Source organism: Toxorhynchites rutilus, chromosome 1 (genome assembly GCF_029784135.1).
Source record: "Toxorhynchites rutilus septentrionalis strain SRP chromosome 1, ASM2978413v1, whole genome shotgun sequence".
NCBI classification, from domain to species: Eukaryota; Metazoa; Arthropoda; class Insecta; order Diptera; family Culicidae; genus Toxorhynchites; species Toxorhynchites rutilus.
The window spans coordinates 12,656,166-12,674,611 of record NC_073744.1 but is presented as its reverse complement, the minus strand read 5'-3'; the positions used below and the strand labels follow the sequence as shown (position 1 = coordinate 12,674,611).

The following is an 18,446-nucleotide window of genomic DNA, read 5'->3' as shown; positions in this document are numbered from 1 at the left end:
AACTGAGGTTTGACCGGATTTCGGTCGTGCAGTTCGAACTCGCCGGCAACTTTTTTGAGGTAATAAATTCGTTTCTGCAGCTTGTGAATTTTGTTTACTGAAAAAAGGAAAAGAGAAGCGTATTAATGAAGCGTTACTAGAATGGCCAGCCTGTGGTGGAATAGAATAGGCGCTGAAAGTGTGTATTCTTTGATCACTGCATTTGCGTTTATTTGTTTTTGTTTGCTTCATAATCATTTTTGGATGCATCTTTTTGCAACATTGTGCTCAAATCTTGATCGGTGAAATCGATTAACATTCCAATTGAATTTTTCTCTCTCTGCGGATGGTTATGATTGGAGTTGAGCACCACACACGTTTTATCCCTGTTCAGACGGATGCGGCCACGGCATTTCAGCGAGTTCTTCCGGTCGCACACCCACTTACTCGTGCTCTCCGTTGTGTAGGAGCGGTTATAGAAATTGCCATCGTAGTACAGCTTCAGAGAGTTACGGTTCCCAATTTTGAAGAGTGCTTTGCCTACAACTGTATTAAAACATTGGTTATTAATAAATAGTCTGACTGAGGAAAACAGATCAGAAAATGCGACAATTGATTCGATACGAAAATGACTGTTTAACGCACGGCAGCACGACTTTATTCGATTCGATTCAATGGTTCTCTACATGATGTTTTTCATCGAAGCACGTCTCACATATCCATTGTCCACCGGGACATGCCGAGCAGTAAGTGAATATTTTGCTCAGCCGCTTCTTGTACTGGGGGTCCTGTGTCTTGCGAATACAGTCAACGCAAAAACCCCGGACGCGCGCTTTCTTGAAAATCATCAGCGTGTGGCCATTCGAGAGTTGCTTCACGATCGATTCGGGCATTACCTTACTGCCGTCGTGGGTTAGAACCATATCGGGGTTTGCTCGGACAACAGATGCAGCTTGTTTCGAGGGCGTTGTCGGTGTGGGTAGTTTTGTGGATGGGAACATTTTCTTAGGCCGTTTAATTTTGATTTTCTTCAAAATAATCGGTAAAGATGCTACTTTTAGCTTGCCTGTGAAAAGAAAAGAAGAAATGTTAGTGCATTTGTTAAAAGAAGAACACTACAAATATCATAAGCCATATATAAGAAAACAGGATTTTAGTTCGTTCCATTTTTATTTCACAATGATCGGGCGGTTTGATGATATTAGCTAGTTTCAGCAGAGACCTGAAACAAAATAGGAGAAAATGAAAATCATTCTTTCACATGCGAACATCGTGTGATGCTTACACTCCAAACGGGCAGGGCGGACGATGATATAATGCGGCCACCAACTGCATTTGGTTCATGATTGTGCACCACATTGACGACAAACAAATCTTTACGCTGGGTTTTCAACGAAGCTCTACATTTGTGCTTACGATACCCGGTACATCTCCAGTAGACAACATTTTCCACTCCGTTTGTACTTGTCTTGGAAAAGGTGTAATCATCGTAGACGAGATTCCCTCGTCGATTGTAGTTATAAGGACGGTCGGATTTCTCCAATTCGGCTCGTTTGTAGGCCCTCCTTGGCGGCACTTTTGCGCTTCCTAGAAGGATAAGCATTCATTAGAACAATTCACGACGATACGTCATTTTTAATCGGGAAAATAATTTTTGAAAACCCATTACTATATTCAAAGAATCGTTTATTCGAGCAGATATTAGCATTGATCCAATGATGACGATGGTTGTCCTACTTGTCGTTCCAAAAGAGCAGTTTGAGGGTGATTCGATGTTCTTGTACCACCTCATGGTTATGTTCATTCCACATCTTCTCGATTCTCTCGAAGTATGTACATACCATGGAAGGGCATTGAAACCGAATACATCGCCATAAAACCTTTCCTGACTTTTGTATCATGAATTGCATGTAAGGGAAACCACGAACGACAAGCTGAAATGCCCCCCTGGGGCTCAAAGCGTAGCATGTTGGGCCGTATTCAATTCCTAGAGGTGGGAATAATTAAACAAAAAAAAAACTAAACTGAATGATTACGATTTTATAGAAAATCTTAGGTTTCTTTTCAGTTTTTCTTTATTTTTGGTTTTGGCTACCCTGGTTATTTTTTTTTTCGAATGATGACGATGATTGCCCTACTTGTCGTTCCAAAAAAGCTGCTTGAGGGCAATACGACGTTCTTGTGACATCTCATGGTTGTGTTCATACGATATCTTCTCGATTTTCTCGAGATGTGTACGTACTCTGGAAGGGCAACCTGTAGTTTGAGACCGAACACATCGCCAGTGAACCTTTCCTGACTTCGTTTTCTTGAATTGTTGCGTGTAAGGGAAACTACGAACGACAAGCTGAAATGCCCCCCTAGGGCTCAAAGCGTAGAATGTTGGGCCGTATTCCACTCCTAGAGGTAGAAATAATTGAACAAGAAGCTATACTAGAACAATGTTTGATCACCAAGCAAAACTAGTTAACTAAAATGTAAAAAAAAAATCTTAGGTTTCTTTTCAGTTTTTCTTTATTTCTGGTGTTTTAACGGGTTACTTTCATTGATTTTTGAGGACTCCCGCTATCCTGATTGTCTCGCTTTCTTTCTTCTAGCAACTTTCGCAGTACTCCACTTTTGCGACGATCCATGTGCTTCGGGTGATTGTGCACATCATCGATCACACGCACCTGCGATTTGTTCTTCTCGGTTTTGGCACGAGCTTTGCACCTAGGTATCAAAATTTAAGTTATACTCTGCGTTTCATTTCAGAACTATAGAATCACTCGATTTTTCTGAATTTCCAGAGATAAGTCGGTTATAAGACTGGCAATTTGAACTTTATTGTTGTGTTCAGACGCGAAACATTAAAAAAAACTAAAACTCCAGTGTTTTATAACTATAGAACCAGAAGGAAAAACTCTAACTCCTTTACAAAATCAACGTCAATTTTATTAAGTTACAGGAATGAAAATGTGATCTTCATTGACGTTTCTTTTTATACACTGTAATGACAAACTGATTATTTGATTGGACTAAACTACACTCTCAACATCCCCCTTCAATTCAATAATCCCAATAAATCGCGAAGTACGCGAAACCTTTGTGCAGCCAGTCCCTTTGTCATCACGTCAGCCAGTTTTTGTTCAGTTGGCAAATATTCGAGACGTAATTTTCCTCTTTCGATGAGCTCCCTCACGAAGAAATGCTGAATCTCTACATGTTTCATCCGTCTCTGCTTGCGAGGTTCCGTATTAAACGCGATGCACGGCTGATTGTCTTCGTAGACTGTCAAAGACTCTTTGATCAACTCACAGCTAGTCAAGCAAAGTGCCATTAATTCCCCTTCTGTAGTCGACAGAGCTACCGACGATTGTTTCTTCGTTGCCCAAACAACCGTTGATCCATTCAATTTGATAACGAGTCCCGAAACAGAACGACGATCATTGGGGTCATTGCCCCATTCTGTCGCACAACACTGGAGCCCTGCTAAATAGTTCACCGCAGCACATATGTCCGGCCTTGACGTCACCATCAGGCACTTAAGGCAGCCAATCAGTTACCTGTACGGTTTGTTAGTGCTCTACTAAGTGTCCTGTCCTCTTTCGAGTTTCAAATGTGGTTTCATCGGAATAAAAGATGGTTTACAATTTATCATACCAAACAGCTCTAGAACACTCCTCAAGTACGCCTTCTGCAAGATGATCATCACACTCGTCTTCCAATCACGTTGAATGTTCAGACCGAGGAAACTACTTACCTTTTGCAGGTATGGTGATGTTTGTCATAATCCATGTCGATGACATTCTTATCATCGGGAATTCCAAGAAGGCGATTTGCGATTTGAAGCAGAGGCTGTCGTTAACTCTTCAGCATTTTGCGCAAACGCCGTAATTTCCACTTCGTAGTCTTTATATCACGTCGGTGGAGCAACCACACGTTCACTTCTTCGGGCACCACTGTCCATAGCTGGCGAATCTTTTTCAGCATCCAGGGAATGCATGTTATCCGAGCTCGATTCTACAGCATCAGTATAATTCGATTCGTTATCAACTTGTTGCAGATTATCTAGCTTATTGGCCAGTATACATGCTCTCGATGGTCGATTGAAACACGTGGTTTCGCGACATCAGGTTTACGACCGTTTCACGCTTCATACGGTGCAATGTCACCCTCCACCCCAACGCTTGGGCTTCGATTAAGGAGGTAAACCGCTGTATATACAGGCTCGCCCCACACATTCTTCGACAAACCACTTGTTTCCAACATAGCAACATTTCGACCAAGCTGCGCCATGTTGTAAGGTGTATCTCGTTCTACGTAGAGGATACTGCTCGTTTAAGCTCTTCAAATCACTCGTACTGCTTGTAAACTACATCTATTCGTACTATTCGTACGATCACTCCTCATAAGTTCTTGATTGGTTCTTGAAAAAGATCTGGTTTAGATAGTTCACCATCAACACGAATGAACAGTCAGAAGTGCAACGAGGTTCTTCAGAGTCATTCACTACTGGTAAATTGGCATCAATTCATAAAATCCGGAATGTCATGGCATGATTTAATGAATAGGGGCTTCAGATACTGGAGTAAGAGTTTTTCCATCTGGTTCTATAGTTATGAAACACAGGAATTTTAGTTTTTTGAATGTTTCGCGTCTGAACACAACAATAGAATTCAAATGGCCAGTCTTATAAATGAAGATAGTTATTGTATTCTACACTATATACTTCAATTCAACCGAATTCTTACATATATTTGGAAACTCAGAAAAATGGAGTGTAATAAGACACAGCGCACCGCTTAGTCGTAGACTTACCCCAATGGTTTATAATGTACGCATCGATAAAACATTCCATTATCTCTTATCCGGTCTCGAGTATAACGGTAGCCATCAATACAGAGCTGCAAACCACCTCGTGCGCTCACCACGTACTCTACCTGATGTTCCTCTATAATGAAACAAAACAAGATTATTAATACAACGAACGTCAACAAACCCCAAATCAATCAAAGATAAAACGCAAAACTTCATCCTCTTTAATTCAACTGATTTATTTCGCCTACAATAGTCTTCAAACATTCTCCGTTTCCCTCAGTTTGCCGGCACTTTTCAGTGTACCACGCGGTCTACGCTCGGTTAAAATTTCATGGTTATGCAGGTAGCGAACAACTTCATACGTTGGATCCCCCTCTATCGCACGCCGTTCGATTATGCGGGCCTTACATCTGAGAAGTAACACAGAAATAACAATACATCAGACGATGGCGATAATCTGAATAATTCTACCCCCGATCCTCTCGGATTTTTTCGAAACTTGGTATTTATGATGGAAACTACCTAAAATCACAATTTTCATTATCATATGACCAATTTAAATAACGACTAATTTTTACAAAGGGCGTATTCAAAATCGTTGATCATTCTCTCAAAAATCGTAACTCTAAATCCATACGATCAAAATATGATGTTTGACGGAGCTGTTGGAAAATAAATGAACCATTTAGGAAAATTAACATTTTGTATGAACTCTAGAATTGAATTTAATATTTTTCCCGGCGAATTGCGACGTGGCGGTGGTGATGGACGACGAGACCTATCTCACCCTGGATGGCAACGACTGGCAGGGGACTTCGTATTACACTTCCCCGACGAAGGAAGTGAGCTCCGAAGTGAAGTTTATTTCACACATCAAGTTCCTCAAGAAAGTGTTGCTGTGGATGACAATCAACGAAAAGGGAATACCAAAGCCGCTCTTCTTTAACTCCGGACTGGCCGGGAATGGGGAAATTTGTAGTACGAAGTGTCTGTCGGAAGTTCTGGCCGGATCTGGCGTCGGTCCACTACTCGAAACGATCGTTAGAGGAAATGGAGTGGCTGAATGTCGATGTGGTAGCCAAGTCGGCGAACCCGCCCTGCCTCCCATCGAGAATTTCTGGGCAAACCTGAAGGGTAAGATCTACTCCAACAATTTTGTCGCGAAAACTGGGAAGGAATTGATAAATAAAACAAAGAAAGAACTCAAAAACATGCCTACACGCTTGTTTTCGTCCGTTATGGCGTATGTTTCGGTTAACTGCCAGATGGCCACTCGAAAGGGTGTAGAATTTTTTTGCAAGTAAGCTAATATTACCTTTAATCAATTTAATAATAAATCAAAACTTTGAGTGTTTTGAGGAATCCCTAAATCATGTCCGATTGATCTGAAATTTTGCACAGGTCATTTTATTGGGCCAATAAACAAAATGTATATGGTCTGTTTTTGAAGTTTGACATGACCATTTTCGCTGCCATCCTACTGTCTCATCAATGCTGGTGTTCCTCAAGTTAGCCTTCTGGGACCATTGCTTTATAATATTTTCATGTCAGACTTTCCATATCTTCCAGTTAGTTGCAATTATTTCTACTTTGCGGATGATACTGCAATCACAGTCAAGAGAATAACCCCGTGGGAACTGACAAATAAACTTCAAAATTGCCTTGATATCTTTGTTTCCTACGCAGTCACTGTACATTTCGTAGTTGATCTCCGTGATTGACCTGAATCAGCGAAATTGCACAAAGAACTCTCTGAATGACGCTTGGGAGTAGCAAATCATTCTCATTGTGCAAGTTTTGGTGATTCGAGCTTTTAATAGTCAAAAGTGTACAGTAGAGTGCCAATGGATGTATGGGAAAAACGTAACCATCGAATTTTCAAAGGGAACATCATTAAAAGTATTGATTCCCACGAAAAACTTCCCTATGCAAAATATCAGCTCAATCTGACTTCATTTACTAGTGTCGCACAGCCGTTAAAGTTCAAGTTTTTTGAAAACCGAAAAATTGCCCAAGGGGGGAGTAAAGGAAATCGAAAAAAAAAACAATTTGATGCAAATGATTTCAATTTGCATGAAACGTCGAGATCTACTGTAATCTTGAGAATTTTTTTGACAAAAATCGACAATCTGGGACTTGCGCGATGAAATACACTATGCAAAATATTAGTTCATTCGGACTTCATTTACTATTGTCTCTGTTGGCGACCAACAACGCGAATGTTGAGCAAATGTGAAAATAGATTCCCTTTATTTAACCCTATCCTTATCCCCATCCAAATCCTTTCCTCCCATTCAAAATGCAATGTATGACACATCCACAACCAGCACAGTAATTCGATACACAGCATAATACAAGCCGAACGCACACAAATGTCTTATATTTGCTTTATACTTTTATTCAAAAAAGGTTTTATTCATTTCTCGTCACTCCACGCGTGCATCCGCGTCGAGTGTCATACAAGAAGTGTCTTAATGCTAGTTACATGTGTCTTAAGCTAACTTAGCCAACAGTTTGTGGAGAGTTTCATTGGGAGGAGCCAAGTCGATTTCAAAGGGGAATAGCCAATCAATCGAATGCAGTGTTCGATGTGAATGGTGTCAAGAAATAAAATTGCTTACTGCGCTCATAAGCGCGCATATCGATTTCATGGGAAATCGTAAAGTGTCACGACGACTTTGTGTACGGTCGCGTATTTAATCAGAATAGAACTGGGTTTGTTTTGGTTTCTGGTTTATTGCCTTTAGCTGCGCGCGACATGATGTAAGGGTGCATTCATATCGCCCGCGCATGTTGGCATGGACGAATGTGGGAGAAAAACAATTAACGAAATAATGCAGTTGCGCTTGAGGAATGTTTCGTGGGAATCGTAAATTGAAGTGACCACGCATGAGTCATTTATTTTGAAACAATCAACTGCTTATGAGGAGAAGGATAATTTGTATATTGGGAGTTTTAAGATGGACTTTGGAACGGGGTTTGAAATCATACTACACCATCCCTCTTTAAGAGAATGATGTAATGCAATGGAATCATTCTTAGTATTCAGATTATGGATTAATTATTCCTTGGCTTCTCTCAATGTTACAAATATTTTATAGACTTTTTATAGGTTTCTAAACTTTTATTTTCCAAAGCTGTTGGTATATTGTAAACAATGGTATGTGGTTTTGTATAATATTGGTAATTTGATATATTTCTAAAGATTTCTATAAATAATTGTAATATAATTGGTTTTTGCGAATGAAGTAACTTCTCTAAAAATGAATGTTGTTTGATTTTATATTTTTATCAATCTGTTTTTGTGTACTGTCTGTGTATGTTCTGTTTTGGGGTTCTGAATCCTGCAGTTTGTATCTAGTATTTCTTGAACTATATATGGTCCGTCATAGAATGGATCAAGTTTTCTTCTGTTTTCTATTTTTAGATAAACTTTGTCGTTTACTGTTAAATGAATTGGATTAATGACATTTTCTGAGTTTTTTGCTCTTTGAATTTTCTGCTCAATTAATTTGGTTCTTGCTATTTCATTAGATCGTTGTAATTTAAATTTTAGTTCTTTACTATATTGTTCAAAATTATATATTGGTTCAGTTCCTTTTTCAAATAATTCTTGTGGTAATTTAGCTTTAGTTCCAAAAATTAATTCATGAGGGGTAAATTCATGGTGTGAATGTGGGGTTGTGTTATAATTGAAAGCATAGAATTTTAACCATTCATCCCAATCCGTTTGATGTTCGTTAACGAAAGATCTCAGGTATTCATTTAAACATCTGTGATTTCTCTCCAAAGAACCAATCGTCTGAGGGTGATAGGCTGTACTAAATTTTTGTTCAATTTTAAGCATTTCACAGATCTGTTCAAAGACTTCGTTATTATACTCAGTTCCTTGATCAGAACGTAAAGTTAAAAATAAAATTAAAATAAAATTGTCTACTAATGCTTTAGCAATTACGTTTGCTTCTTTAGTAGGTACTGGAATTAATACGACATATTTCGTTAAATCGCATTGAATACTAACTACATATCTATTGTTGTTGTTACTTTTTGGTAATGGTCCAACTGTATCTATTGAAATACTTTCGAATGGGTGATTTGGTGTTGTAGTAACTACTTGTTTTTCTTTTGTATGCTTTATGACTTTGTTTCGTTTGCATAATTCACAGGCCTTGATGAATTCTGCAATCGATCTTTTCATATTGCTCCAATTATACACTTCTCTAATTTGAAGGTACAACTTATGTTGACCAATGTGACCTCCTGTAGGGGTGTTATGGTAATCATTCAATACTTTTTGGATGTCTTTTATTTTTGTTAAAAACATTGGTGGATTGTAAATAATAATTTCTATTGAATACACTTGAGTATTCGCTAATATTTTAAAGTTTTCAATTGATATCATTTTAAATATTTCGTCTTTTGTCGACAGCGCTAATTTCTTTTGGTTCATTTTAATCATTGTTTCTTCTATTTTCAGAAGTGCAGATTCTAATGTCTGACTTCCATGTAAAATTTGTTGATGCACTTGGGCAATAATTTTATTGTTTTTCTTTAAATAAAATATCATTCCATATTTGTCGACGCGTGTTTCGAGTTTAATTAATTTCTTCGTTTCTGATGGATTATTTGTCATGTACGTAGAGAAGTGATCAGTTTCTCGTGGTACAGAAATTTGATTATCAGATGTTTTCATATTTGAATTATTTTTCGAATTACGAGTCATCGCTCTTGTGCTTACTCCTAATATATTTAAATTTTTTAATTCATCAGAGGAGGTTACTATTCTTGATAAAGCATCTGCTCCTACATTTGATTTTCCTGCTATGTATTCAATTGTAAAGTCATATTCTTCTAAATCAAGACGCATTCTAGTTAATTTTGAAGTTGGATTTTTCATACCGAATAAGAAAACTAACGGTCTATGATCCGTTTGTACTAAAAATTTTCTACCGTACAGGTAAGGTTTGAAGTAATTAATAGCCCAATGTATGGCTGTTAATTCTTTTAGAATCACTGGTTTATTCTTTTCACCAGGTGTAAAAGTTTTGCTTGCAAAAGCTATTGGTAAATTTCCATGTTGTGTTTGTTGAGACAATACAGCTCCACAACCTATATCTGAAGCATCTGTTGTTAATATAAATTGCTTCGTAAAATCTGGATATTGTAATAATCTTGGTGACATTAATGAATTTCTTAGGGTGTTGAATGCATTTTGACAACTATTGGTCCATATAAATTGTGAATTTTTCTTCAATAGTTGATTAAGGGGATTTGCTATTAATGCAAAATTTGGTACGAATTTACGATAATAATTACAAAATGCAACGAATCTTCTAACTTCGTCTGCATTTTTAGGAACTGGATAATTTTGAATAGTTGAAAATTTGGAATCATCTGGTAACATGCCATATTCTGTTATTTTATGACCTAGAAAGGTAACTTCAGTGCTAAAAAATTTGCATTTCTGCGCATTTAGCTTCAAATTGTAATATCTTAATCTTTCAAAAACTTGATTTAGATTTGAAATATGATGGTTTACAGAACATCCTACGACTATAATATCGTCGATGTAAATGAAAGCTAATTCTGGGGTTAAACCAGCCATTGCAATTGTCATCATACGTTGAAAACTGTTTGGACTTATATTCAATCCAAACGGTAATCTTGTATATTGATAATGTCCGTTTTGTGTTGAAAATGCCGTAAATTTTCTAGACTCATTGTCCAAAGGTATTTGATGAAAACCTGACATGAGATCTAATGTTGAAAAATATTTTGCTCTGCCAAGTTGATCTAAAATATCGTCAATTCTTGGTAGAGGAAATTTGTCTGCTAAAATTTTTTTATTTAGTTGTCTAAAATCAACGACTAAACGCCATTTTTTGTCATTATTTTGGGATTTTTTCGGTACTAGAAGTATAGGAGAGTTGTATGGTGAAACTGAAGGTTCCACTATATTACTCTCTAACATTTTGTTTACCTGTTGATTAATTTCGGTTTGTTGCGCATGAATCGTCTTGTAATTAGGAATATATACAGGAACTTTATCACTTAGAACAATGTTCTGTGAATAGAAATTGTTTTGAGTAACATCCTCCTCTGGAAGACAAAATATGTCTTGATAATCATTAATTAATTTTTTAAATTTATCTTTAGCATATGGAGGAATTTTGTCCGTGTTTATGCTTTTAAAAATCTCTTCGGATCTCTTATTATTAATATTTTTGGTATTTACATTAAGAATAGAATAATCGTTTAAAATACTTAATGTAGGCTTAAATTTAGAATAATGTATGTACAAAGGTTTATTCGTAGTATTTACAAATTTTACATAAGGCTTTAAAGGTGAAATTATAGTGTTACCACAGAAAACTCCTGGGTAAATTTCTTCTGAATGGACTACCATATCCTCTCTAATGTTTAAATATGGTATCCTTCTGATAACTTCACTACGACTTGGTAGCATGAAGCCTTCATTTAAGTTGTCTTCTATTGGTACTGAAATTTGTATATTGGCTATATTAAATGTAAGTAGCCAATGTTCATAATCTATTAAACATTTATAATTTATTAAAAAATCTCGACCTAGAATACCATCAGCCGTAATTGGTAAGTCTGCGGTAACTAGGTGAAAATCGTGATTTAAAGTTAATGTATTATTAAAGCATAAAGATGTATTTGTTAAACCTAATGTTTCTACACTATTTTCCGTAATGCCGATTAATTTAATCTTATTGTTAGTATTTACATGTTGATTTGGGAGAATATTTCGTGCTTTGAACAACGAAATATCTGCACCGGTGTCAATGATCAAGTTGCATATTTTATTTCCAGTCATGTGCACTTTGACTTGGATAAAATTTGATGCATTTAAATTTAATGTCAAAATCGGTATGCCTGTCCGTAACAATTGTTCAGTTAGTCGACATCTGTTAGCAATTGTTACTGGTTGGCTAAAAAAATAATCGGTATTTGCTTGATTGTTCCCATTATTTGCAATATTGTTGTTGAACGGTACCATAGCTTGGCAAGTATTATCTGATTCGTTTTGTGGGTGAAATCCATTATTGTTTGCATGATTATTCAGTCGAGGAATGTCTTGCTGATTTACTACGTACATTCTCGCTGGTACATTATTTCTATTGAAATTTCTGTTAACGTTTCTGTTTTGATTTTGATTGAAATTTCGTTGAAAAGGGTATTGTTGTAAATTTTGATTGAAATTTGGTTGTTGTCGGGAATTTTGGATTGAATTTCTATTAGTAGGATACTGATGGTTAATGGGATATTGTCGGTTGAGGTTTCTATTGAGGTTATTTGGATATCTTGCTTGATATCTTCCATGGAAATAATTTCTTTGATTATTTCTTTCATAAACCATAGGGTTTCTGTAATTGAAATTTCGGTTTGTGTTATAATGATTTGGTTGTCTAGCCTTAATCGACTGCAGTACGACTGCGTTTGAATCAGTATTGTCCTTTTCATTTTCTACCATTACGTTGATGGCCTCTTGTAAATTGTCGAATTTGCCAATTTTCAGCATCATTTTGGTCTCTCTGTTGGGTGTTTCTTTGATAAGTGTTTTGATCGCTACCTTTTGAGACATTTTCCTTGCGACTGTGTCGGGAATTTGTTCTCTTATATAGGTATCTTTGAGCTTATCTGTCAATTCATCGAGTTGTTTAGTGAATTTCTCGATTTCATTTGTCGATTTGAGTCTCAAATTCATCAGATTAGCTAAGGCTATGTCTGAATTTGATTTCTCTTCGCAATTTGTTTGGATTTTTGCGACTATTTCGTCATAATCCGTTGGAGATATTGAGAATAAATTTCTCGCTTTTCCAGTTAATTTTGTTAGTATAATTTGAATTGCGGCTGCTTTGCTTTCGATTGGAACTATGGTCTTTGCCAAGTTCACCGCGTCTATAAATGATTTAACACCACTTGCGTTTCCGTCATAAGTGGGTATCAGCGTTGCTAATTCAGCGGCTGTTTTAATATTAAGAGCCATGTTGGATACTTTGTGTATTTTAATATACCAAATTAAAATTTTTGTCAATATTTTAAATTTAATTTTTCTTTGTTTTAAATTAATTTCACTTTTCACTCTCAATAGTGAATCGTCAGTGCTTAATTTATAGGGTTTTAGTAAACCACTTGATTTACCAAGTGTCTCTGGTTCACTATCGTATTCCCTTTGTATTACTTCTGATTCATCTAAAATTTTGATGGCCTTCTGATATATTTGTTTCAGTGCACCATAAGTTTCAACTTCGTCATTCCAGACTGAAGCTCCAAGTCTATACTCGAAAGATTTTAGTATTGTTCGATATTTGGCTAAGTTTTCTTGTAACTGTTGCCTTTTGACTTCAATATTATGTAAAGTTCTTGGTCTGTTTTTATTTTTGTTCAAATTCTGATATCCCTTTTTCAGATATGATTCAATTTCTTTGAGTTGTTCCATTTAGGAAGACTCATTTTTATTCATAAATTCTCAGAATTTTATCTTTTCGGACTAATGATAAGAACAAATTTGCGAAAAAATATATATATTATTTTATTGATTATTTTTCATTTGCCTTCTATTCCTTTTTGCTTCGGCCAATCTTTGTCGTCTTCTCTCTTTCTGGCCGGGAAGTTTTAGCCACGTAATCGGATCACATCCGGGTAATTCATCTATTCTGTCTAGTAATTCTTCATACGATTCGAGTTTAGTATTTTCTCCAAATACTACTATATCAGGTGCGAAAGCTCCTTCGCCCTTTCCTTTGCTTACATCGGCTAATAATTTCAGAAAATCTTCAAAATCGTCTTTAATCATTTTTATAAGATTTTTGAAGTAGAGGTAAAAAAAAATAATATATAATTTTCGTTATATTATTTTCTTATGATATTATTTCTTTGCTGTAATTTTTGTATATTAAGTTATTCTATTAGCGGCCATTCATATATAGTCTAAAGCTTTAGGCAATTGATGCCATAGTTTGTGCCGACTGTGCAGCTTTCAGTGCTTCTTTACGTACACACTGCTTATAATTCTTGTATAGTTTAATGAAAGCAAATATTAATAAAATCGCAAGTATAATCCATAATAATAACTCTTGCGTTTCGTGGAATAAAGTGTGTTGTTCCACGTGGTTTAGGATATTTACTTGTGGGTCTCCTGTATTTTGAATAGTTTTCTTGTCAAACAGGCCCATTTCTACTTTCTCGAAGCATATTCAATTAATTACATGCATTGTTTTTCATTATGCATTATACATTATAGTCATTGGTAAATGTATCGAAATTTATTGTTTCTATTCCGAATATATTATTATCAAAACTCATTATTTGGAAATAATTTTTATAAATACTTTGTAACCGAGGGTATGTAATTCGAACACTTCATAAAGAAACTTATAATCATTCTAGCCTATGCGTTCAGTTCGATAAGTGCTGTACGTTTTATTTTGATATACATCAGTTTCAATTGCTTACTTCATATCGTCGGTTTCATTCCAGATTTAGCTCCTTCTGCTCTCTGTTGGTCCCGCCTGTCAGTTCTTTATTGCTGACAATGGTCTCGCCTTCCGATGTTCCTGCTTCTGTTCATTTATCTTCGCGTTACACTTTCCGCTGCTGCTCTTGCTGTTTCTCCTTATTAAGGTTAACTTTTCATTTTATTCACATGGGAAAATAAGTTGTCTCTGTTGATTTTCTCCCAGCACTTTTGGTTTGATCTTCATTGAAATTATTTTCGTAAGGAGTTTTTTTTTTATTTTGTTTCCATCCTATTCAGTGTCAGTATTTATATTACACCGCTTTTCTGGCACTTTTCCGATCACATTGTTTGTAACACTTTTTGAATTTCTCCCAGCACTATTTGTTTAGATTTCGCTATTGTTCCAATGTTTGCTGTTCGAATTATCACTCGCCTGTTGGCACGACACTTAATATTCACTATTTAAGCTTGTCCAGTTGTCCATAATAAATATATATTTCATATATATTTTTTTTTTTTTCAGTCTGCGCTAAAGTTGATTACACAAACTTCGGGGATTTTTCTCCCTTTCCTTAACTTTTCTTCTCATACTTTTATTTTGGCTTTTCCATTGAGCTGTGGCGGTAATTGCACTCAAGTTTACCACTCGCCATGTAATTATATAGTTTATATTGTAATGCCAATAATATTGTTCACATCACCAATATTGTTCATCACACGCGGCCTTGTACTTATTTTCAATATTCTTCACATAAATCACTTCCGAAGATTGCAGGTTTAATTTCACGGTCGCCATGTCTTATATTTGCTTTATACTTTTATTCAAAAAAGGTTTTATTCATTTCTCGTCACTCCACGCGTGCATCCGCGTCGAGTGTCATACCAGAAGTGTCTTAATGCTAGTTACATGTGTCTTAAGCTAACTTAGCCAACAGTTTGTGGAGAGTTTCATTGGGAGGAGCCAAGTCGATTTCAAAGGGGAATAGCCAATCAATCGAATGCAGTGTTCGATGTGAATGGTGTCAAGAAATAAAATTGCTTACTGCGCTCATAAGCGCGCATATCGATTTCATGGGAAATCGTAAAGTGTCACGACGACTTTGTGTACGGTCGCGTATTTAATCAGAATAGAACTGGGTTTGTTTTGGTTTCTGGTTTATTGCCTTTAGCTGCGCGCGACATGATGTAAGGGTGCATTCATATCGCCCGCGCATGTTGGCATGGACGAATGTGGGAGAAAAACAATTAACGAAATAATGCAGTTGCGCTTGAGGAATGTTTCGTGGGAATCGTAAATTGAAGTGACCACGCATGAGTCATTTATTTTGAAACAATCAACTGCTTATGAGGAGAAGGATAATTTGTATATTGGGAGTTTTAAGATGGACTTTGGAACGGGGTTTGAAATCATACTACACAAATATACATGTGCATACAAACCGATTCCTGCTCATATACACCATTCCAAATCCAACCTTTGTAAGAGAAGCATCGAAATGAAATCCTAAAGTGTAAAGTGTAAAGTGCCTCCTTCAACCGAAGGAATCCGCCAATTTCCTCAATGGTGTGATCCACCAGTCTCAGATGTCAAAATTTAAGTTTTCTGAAAATCGAAAAATCGCCCAAGGGACTCTCCCAGAGTCGGAGTTTTCAGAAAAAAAAGTCAAAATGTCTTAGAATTGCATGAAGCGTCGAGATTTACTGTCATCTCGAAATAAATGTTTTGGTCAAAAATTGACTTTTTGGCTTTGGCACACATTTTTTTCGTCTGAAAAGGTGATTTTTGACGATTTTTTTTAAGATATCAATAAATCTCGACGTTTCATGCGATTTTAAGAAATTTGGCATCGATTTTTTTTGAAAGCCCCAATTTACTTTACGCCCCCATGGATGATATTTCGATTTTCAGAAAACTTGAATGTTGATATCTGCGACAAAAGCAAATATAGTCGGAATGAGCTAATATTTTGCATAGGGTATTTTATAGTGCAAATCCCAGTAATCCTTACAAATCCTGAAGATCACGGCTTGACTCATGTTGCTAAACGATGTCACACTGTTCATTGTTGAATTCTGATGTTTACGCAGAAACAAAATAATGATATTTCTTTTCCACCACTTTTGCTGCCGGTCACGACTGGTAATTTTCAAACAACTGCAGAGCTATCCTTTAGGTATCTATACAATCCATTTCTTATGAACATAGTTACAGTGACTCTCAAGAGATACCTAAATCCGACCGATCAAGAGATTTTTGCAGATGGTTATTGTTTGAGAGCTGTTGTTGCTGAAACATATTGTATTTGACTAAAAAAAACAAGCTGAAAACTGTACCTTAGCACCCAAGGACCACCAAAAATCCATTTCATTTTGAATTTCATGAAAAATTTTTTGTTAGAAAAACTTTTTTGCCTTAAATATGCACAAGTTGCGATGTATGAAAGAGTTGTAGCACTCATCTTTATCTAACAATAATCTACCATTTCATCAAAATCTGAGATGACCATTTTGAGAAAGTCGACTTTTAGTCTTTGAAATCGATTTTTTCATTGTAGGATTTGAAAAAAGATTTTTGCCGTAAAAAATTTATAAAAAAAATGGTCAAACTTATTTAGCTCTTCCCATATGTTAGTCTAGATAAAATTTCGGAAAACAAGTTGCTTAATTAGGTAAGGTCTTCACGCCCAGAAAGTTTCATTCAATTTTGAGAGGGTCATACCAACATCTGGTCGAGTTGGCGCGAGATCCGTTAAATATATCATATGGGACAAGAGTAGCTGGTTCTTATGAGTTAGCTGAAATATAAAATGTTTAGGAATAGTCTTGCTAGCAGATGTAGGAACACTGAATTCCCTTTTATAAAAGAGTTATTCTAATTTTTTTTGTCATAGAAGCTATAAGATGTAAATTGTTGATGTTAGTATTAGTTCTAGTTTTAGTTAAATTCTCTAGCTTGCACAAAAACCCTTAAATTGAATTTCTATATGGCAATAGAAACGAACAGATTAGGATAAATTTGATCATGAAAAAAAAATAAACAAAGATGATAGATAAAAATTAAATTCTAAGTAAAAATAAGTAGTTTGGTCATATGATAATGAAAATTATGATTTTAGGTAGCTTCCAGCATACCTGTACCAAGTTTCAACAAAGTCGAAGAGGGCCCCGTCAAAATTTGCTGTTTTTCGGCTGATTTGAGGTGGAATTGCTCCTCTAGCAAAACAAAACTTACTTGAGAGGCTTTGCCTGGCAGCATCGCCAACTGGTCGATCCTCGGCGCTCTTTCTCCATCTCGAAAACGTGTCCCAGATAGCAAATTTGCCGTCTTCCCCGGCGGCTCACGGTATACGTTACGGTACCTGTGCGAATGCAAAAGAAGTAGTATGATTAAGTGCGCGCATGTGTGCCTGAAAATCCTCTAGTTTTTGTTCAAAAATAACGTAATCGCATCGGTTTAGCTAGGCTACATTGAGGTATCAGAGGTAGCGATGTTGTTTATTGTAAGCTTTTCTTTCTACGCTCGATCACGAGCGGATGATTGTGTGAATATTTTATAATAATTTTTTTCTGGCCGCTACGATCACGAACGGCATTGGCACGCGCTTTGCAACTGAAACGGAATAAGTTGTGAAATGTTGTTAATGTTAATAATTTTAACAGTAGATTGTAGATCACATACCTCAACGCACGATGCTGAGAGCAGCGCCATGAGGTAACACTGTTTCGTACTTTATCTCTGGTGAAAATGAACCCATCCAGCAATAGCAGCGGGCTCCCTCTGCTACTGATTGTGTACTCCACCCGCGGCTCTCTACAATTCACTTTAGCATCCGATGGTGTCAAGGCATGCGATAGAGAAACACACGATACGACAGAGAGAAATTAGTGCCCGCAAACAAATGAATTTATGGTTTGGAATAAGAGTTGATCCCGGAATCATATTGAAAAATCCTTGTCGAATCCGTTTCCAAAAGTTTTATTATCTAATCGCGGGCGGTAGGCAAGCGACGTCTCAATTTTTCTCGATCTTGCTTGCGCTGCTCAATCATCGTTCGTAACGCCTCACTTTTACGTGGCCCCGCAGTGCTCTCATGGTTGTGTACCCCTCGGACCGAAAGTCCTTGGCGGTCGCCGGTGCGCGCCGTCATAGCCCGAACGTTGCACCTAGCCGAGGTATGATAAA

The 18,446-nt window shown here is 36.6% G+C and overlaps 1 protein-coding gene across 2 annotated transcripts in view; it reads right to left on the bottom strand.

Annotated features, from left to right (window-relative positions):
- Positions 1–614: 614 nt before the first annotated feature.
- The window catches only part of LOC129762523 (modifier of mdg4-like), a 111,511-nt gene continuing 93,679 nt past the window's right edge, over positions 615–18,446 (bottom strand). Inside the window, exons 5-9 of one of the 2 annotated variants that reach the window (XR_008740649.1) lie at positions 17,943–18,084; positions 17,496–17,873; positions 4,780–5,189; positions 1,265–2,691; positions 615–1,201 (exon numbers count right to left, since the gene is read on the bottom strand). Coding sequence is in view for 1 of the 2 variants with exons in the window: in XM_055760886.1 (XP_055616861.1) it covers positions 18,247–18,427 (181 nt within the window). In the remaining variant the exon portion in view is untranslated. Of the gene's footprint in view, positions 1,202–1,264; positions 2,692–4,779; positions 5,190–17,495; positions 17,874–17,942; positions 18,085–18,218; positions 18,428–18,446 lie in introns of those variants that run through there. The other variant, XM_055760886.1, reaches the window with a different exon arrangement.